This window comes from Trachemys scripta, chromosome 8 (assembly GCF_013100865.1).
Source record: "Trachemys scripta elegans isolate TJP31775 chromosome 8, CAS_Tse_1.0, whole genome shotgun sequence".
NCBI lineage: Eukaryota > Metazoa > Chordata > Testudines > Emydidae > Trachemys > Trachemys scripta.
In genome coordinates this window covers 69,692,100-69,703,657 of record NC_048305.1, presented here as the reverse complement: position 1 = coordinate 69,703,657, position 11,558 = coordinate 69,692,100, and the positions used below count along the sequence as shown (strand labels likewise).

The following is an 11,558-nucleotide window of genomic DNA, read 5'->3' as shown; positions in this document are numbered from 1 at the left end:
CACCTTAAAGACTAACAGATTTATTTGGGCATAAGCTTTCGTGGGTAAAAACCTCACTTTCTTCGGATGCATCCGAAGAAGTGAGGTTTTTACCCACGAAAGCTTATGCCCAAATAAATCTGTTAGTCTTTAAGGTGCCACCAGACTCCTTGCTGTTTTTGTAGATACAGACTAACACGGCTACTCCCTGATACTTGACACCATGCAAGAATCTTAAAGGGGTGTATCCCATCTTAAAGAGATGCTCTCTGAGGCACAATCCCTCCCTGTGCTCCCCCAGGAAAGTGTGTCTCTACACCACCTCCTACTAAAGATGAATCTTAAAGATATGATCTCCCCACAGAATGCCCTTTGCCCACCAATGGAAACTACAACTCACTTAGCAAGAGATGACTGGTGCCTGCTGAGAGTAGAGGGGGCACAATTCCCCCAACAGCTTGAGTCATGCCCCCCCCCCAGGCGTGCCCCCCTCTTACCTTCAGTGGCCCCTCCCTGAAGCTCCAGGTATTAGCTCCACGGGGAGAGACAGCAGCTCTCCCTGAAGCTCCCAGCTGTTTGCTGCTTCCTCTCCCCATGGCCATAGCTCCCAGCTTGCCAGCTACAGTGGCTGTCTTGCAGGGAGGGAGTGGAGCCAGCAAACTCTGGCAAAAATCTGGGGGGCACGTGACCCCCCCACATGTCACCTGTCCTAATTTTAGATGCCTCAATTTCTGAGTGTTCAGTTTCTGATACCTGGGGCCTGATTTTTATTTCCAATTAACATCAACTGGAGGTGTGGGTATACTACATCTCTGGAAGATCTGGCACTATATGTCTCAATTTGGACCCAGAAATCAAAGTATACTTAGTTAGTGGCTACCTTCGAAAATGCAGGCCCAAGTCCCCAGAATTTCATATTGCATTATCAGTGAAAGTCTGGGCAAAGGGATGTCCCCTCCAACTCTTTCTAAATGTAGTCAGATTTGCACTTAAATGTGTTTGTGATGAAAGCAATTTTCAAAGGTTTCATCTGAAAATTGAGAATTCCGTTTTGTCACATCCTACAAGTTTCACCATTCTAGAAAAGCAGAAGTTACCCATACATAGATAGATCAGATACAGACGTAGCCTTCAGGTAATCTAGGCCTACGCTATTTAGGATTTATAAATTGTGATCTGTACCCTCAATTTCACCTGGGATGTTATTGGCAGTCACCACAGAAAGTGAGCCAGAGATGTGATATGCTTTTGCTGGCATAGTTTAGTTAGATGACAGGCAGCTGCCTTCTGGACCAATTGGAGCTTCTGAGTGGCTTTTGCAGATAATCCCAGAGAATGTCTATTGCAAAGGTCTAGCTTAGAGGGAATGAAGGTATGGATGACAAAAATGAAGACTGTATGTGAAAAGAAGGACAATAATTTTCATTGCTAGCTATTCCGAAAGAAAGATATTTCTGGCCAGTGATGGAATCTAAGGGTCTAGAAGCATTAATGAATATTGATGATTGTGAGTCACTTTGACAATGGTCAGGCAAATACCCTCGATTTGTGTAATGGTTATTAACTTCCACAGATACAAAAAACACCTGTCACAGCTGAGCAATTTACTTCCGTGTTGTCCAGGTTGAGCTTTATCAAATGGCTTTCAACTCTGGGTGCACACTGGGAAGGCCTGTCAGGGCTATATATGGGTCTGATGAAAAAGAAATAGAGATGAGTTTCCTCAGCACACCGGCAACAATGGAGTTTATTCAGTCCCATATTAATGATTATCATTATCTTCACCAGTGATTTCACTTTGATACTGCAGAGAGGATGGTAGTGGTGTCTGAAGTGCAACTAGGACTGCCAAATGGGACAACAGTTGGAGCTCAGTACAATAGTAACAGACATTCCAAGCAGAATGCAATTTTCTTTTGTTCTTTTCTCTTGCATGGTAAGACCACCAATAGTTACAGCAGAGCTATTCCTGTAATGACTATTGCATATGGGTGTTTTCATAGAAGTCCAATGAAGAATAAAACCTGCTGTTCCTTGATGGGACAAAATCTTTCCATTATGACCTCATGCTTTCTTTACCAGAGCAAGCAGGGTGATTATATTACACGACCAGATTGTCATGCAGCTTCAGTTAAATAAATGCACTGTTTTCTTCATCAAATGAGTTTAAGGGGCACCAGAACAACAGCAGCAGGCAAGATAGATTCTGACTGTAGGAATGGCTTAAAAATTCTGAGATGAACCTTACTTTAAAAATGGATTCTTCTGCTGTCAGTCCAGAAATTACTTGGAAGTTTAAAAAAAATTTCTATCAACTGTAAATTTTTGCAACTTTCATTTGTGGAAAAAAAACCCAAACCTACAACTGGTGACAGAGAACAATTAATAAAACCACCGCAAATAAGGCAGGAGCCAAATGAAAATAGAGAGAGAGGAATCCATATTATAGAACAAAATATTGTGATACGGTCAAATTGACATATCTCTAGAGAGTCAGTGAAGCCTCCTCGCTAGCTAAAGAGGAACAAAGATCTCTCTGAACAATTCAAGGAATATTAGAACTTTATAAAATGAAATAAAATAGTGAAGGGATGCCAAGCAAAATGAGAGAATTTTTAAAAATCCAACAGATACAAGCACAGGTGGCAGCAGTTGTCACCCCTAAGACAGACGGGAAAGTTCTAAATGAGATGTACCTAAAGACAGTCTTAGCATCACATTGCCTAGGCAATGTGCATGGTGGAGATGAAGGTGCCATAAATAAGCAGATGACTATCAGTGGCTACCAAAATACTTACAATGTTTAAGTCCGTTGCCTTAAAAAAAAGTCTCCGAATTTTTGTTCAGAATTAGAAAGTTTGTTATCTCTACCACCTGCTAATTTAGTTAACTGTAGTTCTCCAAGTATGGATGAAGATCCTATGCTAGACATGAAAATTTGCCTCACCCTATTCCATGGAAAACCAGATTTTCTAATAATCAAAACAGAAGATAGACTAAAATAGGTAGAAAGAAGGTAGACTAAAATAACAAGGTAAAAAAGGATGCCTGGAGTCTTCAAGACAGCATGCATAGGTGCCATTTGCATGTTTGCTTCTATGCACATATCACTGAGAGCATACATTTCATTTCTTTAAAAAAACTCCATGAATTTGGGACAGGTCCAAAAGAAACAAAGCAGAGCTCCCTTTTGGGAACAATTTCTACAGCACAAGTGAGACAGTGAGATTTCTTAGGCTGTGGAATAATCTTCCAAGGGAAGAAGTGAAACTCTCATAGCTGAGACCATTGAAGACTAGCCTGGACACTTCACTAGAAAATATACTACAGTGACCAATCCAACATTGAGGAGGATGGAATAGATGTCTGAATAGGTCTTTTTCTTCTCTAATTTCTGTAAGGTGGCTGTGGCCAATCTAATATGATTTAGCTGGAATTGAATTTAATACATTTTCATTTAGGATTTAGGGAAGATTTTGACAAAAGACAGAGGATGAGATTTTCAAAAGCGTTTATAAGGAAGTTAGGTTCCCAACTCACATTGAATTCCCAAGGGATTTGGGTGACTAACTACCTTAGGCCCCCTTGAAAATACCAGGCAGAGATTTTTCTTTCTGGACCTTTGACATAATCTGGTCCTAATATTGAATCTCTTCCTACGTGTGAAGTATAGACTCAGTATGAAGGAGGTTCTCTCAACAAACAGTAAAGTCATTCAGTTATGTGTGAAGTTTGCTAATATAACACATGTCCTAGTTTTCTTGGTATCCTAAAGAAATGAGATCTTATTGGAAATTCTCTCCAAGGAGACTGGCATTTGGAACTTACTGCTAGAGTAAGTTAATCTTATAACCCAATATAGGACTAAAACATGAAATCATATACAGCAGGTTTCGATGAAATGGAAAACTTAAAAAAAAAAACATATACACCAGAGAATGTGTCTTTAGTATAAATGGCTAATTTTTCATAGGTACGTCCACAAACACCCTTGTAATATCTCTGAATAGATTGGGCTAGTAGCCCCCTACCATCTCACCATATTGTACAATCCAAATGTTCTGCTGACACTGCAATAATCTCTAGAACCCTTCAGAAGGAGTGTAATGTTTGTTAGGCTTCTAAGTGAGGGATGGGAAGTACAGAAATCTCCCCTCTCTTTTCCACTCCACCCTCACTTCCTACAGAAATGCTTTCCTCTCTTTTTCTTTGCTTTTTTCCCTTATTTTGTCTGCTCTCAATAGGTAAGGATCCTCCCACCTCCCTAATCCCTCCAGTGAAACCCAGAAGGGAGGTTCCACATAGCGACCTGAGAGTCTCATGGCCTACTTCTACCCCAACACATTGTAGGCCCATTTTCTAAGCTGTCTAGCCAGCACAGTATCAGCTTCATTTATTTCCCCCCAAAAAAGAGCCCTTATGTAATGTCACCAAATATGCTGTGAACTCTAAAAAACCCAACTTTCACCATCAAATATGGGCAGGAAACACAATGAGTGTATCTCAAGATGGAAGGATAAGGATACTTTCTGGTGGATATCAACAGTCCCAATAGTTTTATTAATGGTGGGCCTGAAGCAACCTGATTTTCTGTTTCAAATGAGATCTAGTGACTCCCCCTTATTTAGAACTATTAAGAACCAAAGCCAGAGCTATGTATCTGTCCCATCCACTTAGTTTTCATTTGGTTATGGTCCATCTGGGAGATGCCGCTATGGACCCTCTTCATTTTGCATAATCAGGAATTTTTTTTCTGGCAGAGGGGAAAACAGCTTCTGCATAGTTAGGGAAATTAACTTCTGTGTATACTTTATTGGCTTTATGACAACAGGCATCACTCAATACTCACCAAGTCTAAAAGTAAAAGATCCCTAATCCGCCTATGTGTTCCAAGGTACCAAAAACAGCCAAAAGCATGGAGGGTAATTATCAAAAAGATGGTTACAACAAACCAGCAGAAATTAATGTACACTTTATGAGCAGAAAAGAACAACCAATAGCAAAAAACAGATTAATAGGGAGTATAGAGATTCCCATTAGTAAATCAATAATTACAGTAATGTTTCCACATACAGAAACAGTAAATTTCAGTTTGTCTGACATATAGTTTAGATAGTTTAGAACAAAACAAGAAAGAGTAAAATCAAAGTTTCAGCACATTTTATGTTTTACCTCCAGAACAGTCTACCCTAAACGGCACACAGAAAGGCAGCCAGTCTCTGCGAACAGCAAAGTTTAGGAGATTTCAAGGGCACAGAAAAATAGTCACACCCGTTACACACTTAAAATACACCATATTTACCAATGTGTTTAGATACTGCAGTTATTTCCTGGACTAAGCATAGAGAAAACTGGTGATATCTTGGATACCTTTGTGGTAACCATTGGCAAATGAAGATGTTTTAATGGTGACTCCTGTAAAGTAAGACTTCACCCTGCACATGCTAAAAAAGAAAAACTTTCCAAGTTGTGAAGAAAATAAATTGGGAAATTAACTATCCCTTTTCTAGCACCAAAACATTATGCAAGAACTGTGTGTGAAGATTCCAAAAGGTCAAGAAATTGATAAAAAAAAATACATCTTTAAACCCCAATTTTCTTCTGCTTTGAGCATTAATCCTGCTCCCCTCTTTCTTTTTTACTTCTACTTAAAAACAGCATAAAAAAAAACAGTCATTCAGAATCAGCAACCAATAAATCTACAGATTAGAGCAGAGTCAAACTCTCAGATTAGTTCATCTGAGACAAATTCAAAACTGATATTCCAAATCACTAGTTGTAAAAGAGCAAATGGTTGTTATGCTGTAGAGGTCACATAGTGGTCAAAAGTAAATTCTCAGGGTCACTTAAGGCCTACATCTTCTTATCAGATATTTGTTCTTCAGATATTTCTTCCAGTGGTCTACAAATTCATCTGTATTCCCAGATTAAATCTTCCTGTTTATGGACAACTCAGGAGGTTTCAGAGAAGTGTTAGTGAAGAAATGTGTGGTATCAAATTGAATGAGTTTTAATTTTCTAGGTGCAACAGCACAAACTTCATTTACCCTATCCCCATTTTAGGTTTTCTTTCATGGAATACAGACATTTCCTCCAGTCTTTGTAGTTGATATTGGGGATATATTACAGTACTCTACAAGTGCACATTTTTGTCTATTTCTGCTCTGGTCAAAGTATCAGTTCCTGTAATGATGTCCTGCAACATACTCCTGATAAATTCAAGCAGGTCTGTCTCTTCTATATCTTCTAACAGTACATACATTAATTAGTTTTGGTCAATTTTCTGAATCTAGATTTAATCTAGGACCGAGGTCAGGCAAGAACTGTTGGTATGAAAGTCATTCAATCTCAACAATAGTATTGCTGACTTTCTGTGATTATTTCAGATGCCCAATAGTCAGGGGCGGCTCTATGTTTTTTGCCGCCCCAAGCACGGCAGTCAGGCGGCCTTCAGTGGCACAGCTGTGGGCAGTCCGCTGGTCATGCGGATTTGGCAGCATTTCTGTGGGTGATCTGCCGGTCCCGCGCCTTTGGCGTACCCGCCGCCAAATTGCCACTGAAGCCGTGGGACCGACGGACCTCCTGCAGGCATGCCACTGAAGGCTGCCTGACTGCCGCCCTCACGGTGACCGGCATGCCGCCCCCTGCAACTTGCCACCCCAGGCATGCGTTTGTTGCGCTGGTGCCTGGAGCCGCCCCTGCCAATAGTACATTTTAAAGGAATCCATTGACTTTATTGGGACTTTTCACACGAGCAAAACTGCATGTCTGAACTCTTGGTTGTCAGCTGGTTGACCATATGTCCTTTTTAGTCACTAGCAGGACTCCAGCACTAAATGGACAGCCAGAAGTGAAAATTTTCTTTAATTTTTTTAAGTTTCTGTCCCTTGAATTCACTTTAAAATGTCATGATACCAGTTTTATTTTATGAACGTTACATTTTTTTAGACATAGTGCAAAACCTCCAAGTACCCAGGAATGCTTGTTTATTTTATTTATTTTTAAATACCAAAGTGTGAATGAGAGGCCTTAACAAAAGCAAATGAACAAGACATCAAACTGTGAGGGCCTGATGCAAAGACCACTGAAGTTACTAAAAGGACTCCCACTGACTTCAGTGGGCCTTGGACTGGGCCATAAATGCTGCATTAAGTGTTGAACAAGTTTAAAGGCCTCCACTCTGTGTTCAAGTGGAATAGTGCAAAACCATTTTAAATTGTATGATCCTTTTTCAATCTACTGGATTATGTTTGGCAATCAAAGGATACACTAAATACATATCTACTGTGTATGATCACAGATGTAACTATACATAAGTGTGCATTCGTGCATTCGTGTCGGTATTACAGTTATAATAAAAGGGTTTATACATCTGTATAATCTACAAGTGAATACTATCTCCCAACAGCTGCTGCTGCTGCCTACCGCCTCTAACTTTTAGCTATGGCATACTATAAACATAATATTATGACTGCGGGCAATTAAAACAATAATTTTATATTCATTCATGATGGAGAGCATGCACATGCTACCCTGGGCACTGCTTCACATGGCAGATATTACATCCCTTATAAATGATGTTTTATAATCTAATAATTCAGCAGCAGCCACACCTAGTAGGTATTCACACTCTAGATTTAGGCCTCGATTATACATGTGACTTCAGTAGGGCTCTTGTGGGTGCATGCAGGACACATGACTGGACTGGAGACCTAGTTTTCACCTCTAGTAGCCTGAGCCAGGGGGAAAGCAGGCAATGCACAGAACTAATGTAGGCTTTTCACCAGGCATGGAAAGTGAAGCAGATTCACTGATGAAATTCATGAAGTTCTGGTGAAAAATCTCCCCCCACGCCCCCCACGTACCACATTTTTCATTTCTATTGCCAATCCTCTGTTTTCTGCTATTTGTTGCTTTCTGCCCTCTAGAGAGAAACCATCTTTCCCCCACCTATCACCTACAGAATATCAACAGGAGGCTTTCTTCTTCAAATAATAATAATAATAAATTAATTAATAACAACACTAACTGAAATTGTTCCATACACGAGAAAAATCCTGAGTCACGACTGGTTGAAAACAGTCACAAATGGAATTAATAAGTTTCTAACATTTACCTCCTCTAAGGTCAGTAAAATTGTGGGTTGAAACAATGTTAACCAATCTTGACTGGCCACTGCCAAGTTTAGTGAAAACTATTTACTCCTTTTAATTGAATGAGATCCCATATGCATTTTTTCCATCCTGATGGGATCATCAGTGGTAAAGTCTTTTTTTTTCCCCTGGACATCTAATTACATTTTTTTCTTCTGCTAGAATGTTAGTTTCAAGGGGAAAAACTGTTTCACTTTTCAACTCCTGGCTATAATGGAAAGCTTTCTAGACAAATCCTGAGACACATATTCAGAATGTATGCAACATACAGAGGCCCAGGCCCTCAGCTGGTGTAAAGCAATGTAATAATCTTGGGTTCAGTGAAGCTATTCCAATTTACACTAGTAAGGATGGCCCACAATGACTACCCATTTCTGTGAATACTAACAGTTATTGCCCATCAAGAAAATACGACCTAGTCTGCTTTATCCTTGTCAGTGTCTACAGTTAGAAGAGCTGGTTGAAAAAATTATTGGAATTTTGTTTCAGCAGGAACTTTGTATGTACACATGCATATACCTCCATTCATTGAAACTGCCACTGGAAGTTTTATGTACTCTAATTTACTCTGATTTTTCGCAAGTGCTGACTAGCATTCACAGCTTCCATTGACTTCATTGGCAGCTGAGGATATTCAGCACCTCTGAAAACCTGCTCATAGATGTACAAGGAGAAGAAAATAACTATAATTGAGTAAACAAAGATTTACTACTCAAACTGCTAAACCTTTTTTTTAAACGAACTTCATGATGCTGCATACTGTAACAAACACTCAGTTGAAACTTCTGTTGAATATGCTGGTGCTTAAATGCCATAGGCCTGTCTACACTAGCACTTATGTTGTCCAAACTTTTGTCTCTCAGGGGTGTGAAAATATCACACACACCCCGAGCGACATAAGTTTTGCTGGCATAAGAGCTGGTGTGCATAGTGCTATGTTGGTGGGAGACGCTACCACCACGCATTGAGCTCGTTTAATTAGGTCGATGTGAGAGCTCTCTCCCGCCAGCATAAGGTGGCTAAACGAGCGCTCTTCCAGCAGCACAGCTGTAACAGTACAGCTGTGTCACTGTAAGCTTGTAACTGTAGCCATGGCCATAGTGATAAGCACCTTGGAAATGCCAAAGATAAACAGGTATTGAGTAGTCACACATACACCCCCCTGTAACCTCCTCCCTTGCATTTTGTCTTTTTTCCTGCATGTCCAGGACAATGAACGCTCTTTAGCTGTAATTAAATGTTCCCCAGGTAAGATGTATCCAGCACAACCACTAATGTGCAATAAATCTAGTAATACATGAGTGATTACTCACCTCATCAACTTGAGGTTCTTGAGCTTGAGGAGCATTGGGGACGGGGGAATCACAGTCTGGGCTATAATGCTCACAATAGTCATACGCTGCTCTGGGATCGGCTACAATCAACAGCTGCTGGATATCACCCTGCAGATCAGCATAAATAGATTAAATTAACAAAAACAAATATCATCATTGCAGGTCACAGTAGAAAACAGGAAGTGTAAAGCATATATCAGATGCTTCATTATATGCATTAAATAATATTTAAATAATCTATAGATGACTTAATTTCAATTTAGACTTTTTTGCCATTGACCTGAATGAGGCCAGGAGTGCATTCTAGAACTTTTTGAACAGCCATTTTGAAATCTTTTTTTCCCCCCACTTGTTTTTAATGTTTTGGTTATCCAGTCAGGGAGCAAAAACATGTCATCTAGGTGAAAGTCACACACCACTCATGGCAAAATAATCAAGGGAAACCATTTGTGAATAACTGATATGATGAAATATATTTGCATTTAATCCACTTACTGTATCAAAAAAAATGTATTGTCAACATAACACAGTTTTTTTGTAACTCCAAGTTGAGGACATGTTCTTGGAGTCTCATTTGCTGTCAGTAAACACATTCAGCTCCCATAACTGTTAATGGGACTTATTAATGCATTTCAAAGGCAGAATAAAATTCCTATGATATCAGTAAAATCATTAAGAAATACATTCTCAACTTATTAGGAATTGATCTGCTTGTAACACCCTCAAGCAAATAAAGCTCTTCTTTATTGTTTTAATCTTATTTTTTTTTTTGCACTTTGATTAATTCACAGTTGATCCTGCCACTCCTCCCTCATTAGTCTTTATAGTCCAGTAATCTACCAAAGACAACAGATAAATAGTAGCTATTCATCCTTAAGTTTTCTGACTTAATTACATTTACAGTACTTGTATATATTGCTTCTGCTATTCTGAATGACAGCTTTACCAAATATTGTTGGTCAGATTGAAGAGCTACGTAAATTTATATCAACTGGACTAGCTGTAAATCTCTGCTTGAACATTTTATCTATTTGGAAGTGAGGGGGCTGGGAAGATACAACTCCTGAGCTATCATTTTCATGCAGTTTTCATACTTGGTCAGTGGGAACAACTAGTCTAAATTCCTAGGATTTAATTCGGGGCACTTCCTACTGCCAGCATGAAGCTCAGCATGCAAGCGATCAGCACTGTAATTCCAAGAGTTTGTATCACAACTGTACTACAAAACGGAGAATAAAAGAAAAAGAAAAAGAAAAAAAAAAAGCTAAAATCAAACCCAATCATGGTCTCTTTCAATGAGAAATGGAACTACAATAAGTGATATCTGAAAATACAATATGAAATGTATCATAACAAACACTCTAACGGTTAACACAGAATGTTATTTTCTTATCTATCCCTGTGTATAATGTGTAAAAACAACATCATACCAGAAAAGACCCACTACTTTGGATAGCAAAAATAGCACTGCTGAGAGCCCCTGCAAGAGTCATATGTTGATCATTTTTTAAGGCAAGTTTTCTGGTTTCCTAGTTTATTTCTTAATGTAGTGACACCATTTAAAGTACTTAAAGAAAATCTGCCAACATGTCCACTGTAAAATCCTATTTTCATGGGTTTATTATTCAGGCACAAATATAATCTTGCTGAAACTTAGCATATGTTCTAGGCCAGATCCCATAAGTACAATTTTTTTCCTGAAATGGAATTTAGGGGTTTTTGGGTGGTTCTATCACTTGATATTTTTTAAACATGTACCTTAACAATAACATTTTATTCTATTTTTACAAAAATGAAAAAAATCCCTTTACCAGTTTGCTTTTGCAAGTTAATAAATTAATAAAATATTGCAAATGCAAAATTTACAAAAGAGCTGTGAAAATTCACAATTATCTCAAAGCGTTCAAAGTGACTGTAAACCTCTTAATAGCGATTTTTTAAAAATTAACAGTAGTTGAAAATTTTTCCATGTACATATGTAGTGAGGCAGTGGGCTACCCCACAGCCCCGCTGAGGGCCGAACCTCCTCTACTACCAATGTGGGCGGAGCCACCGGGTCCGGCGCCCGCCCCTCCGAGGTCATGGCCCCGAC

At 39.2% G+C, this 11,558-nt stretch overlaps 1 protein-coding gene across 2 annotated transcripts in view; it reads right to left on the bottom strand.

The window, feature by feature from the left end:
• Positions 1-11,558, bottom strand: part of COL11A1 (collagen type XI alpha 1 chain) — a 240,885-nt gene that overhangs the window by 171,713 nt on the left and 57,614 nt on the right. For both annotated transcript variants that reach the window (XM_034778961.1, XM_034778960.1), the window contains exon 5: positions 9,446-9,574. In XM_034778961.1, coding sequence (XP_034634852.1) covers positions 9,446-9,574 — 129 coding nt within the window. The remainder of the gene's footprint in view (positions 1-9,445; positions 9,575-11,558) is intronic.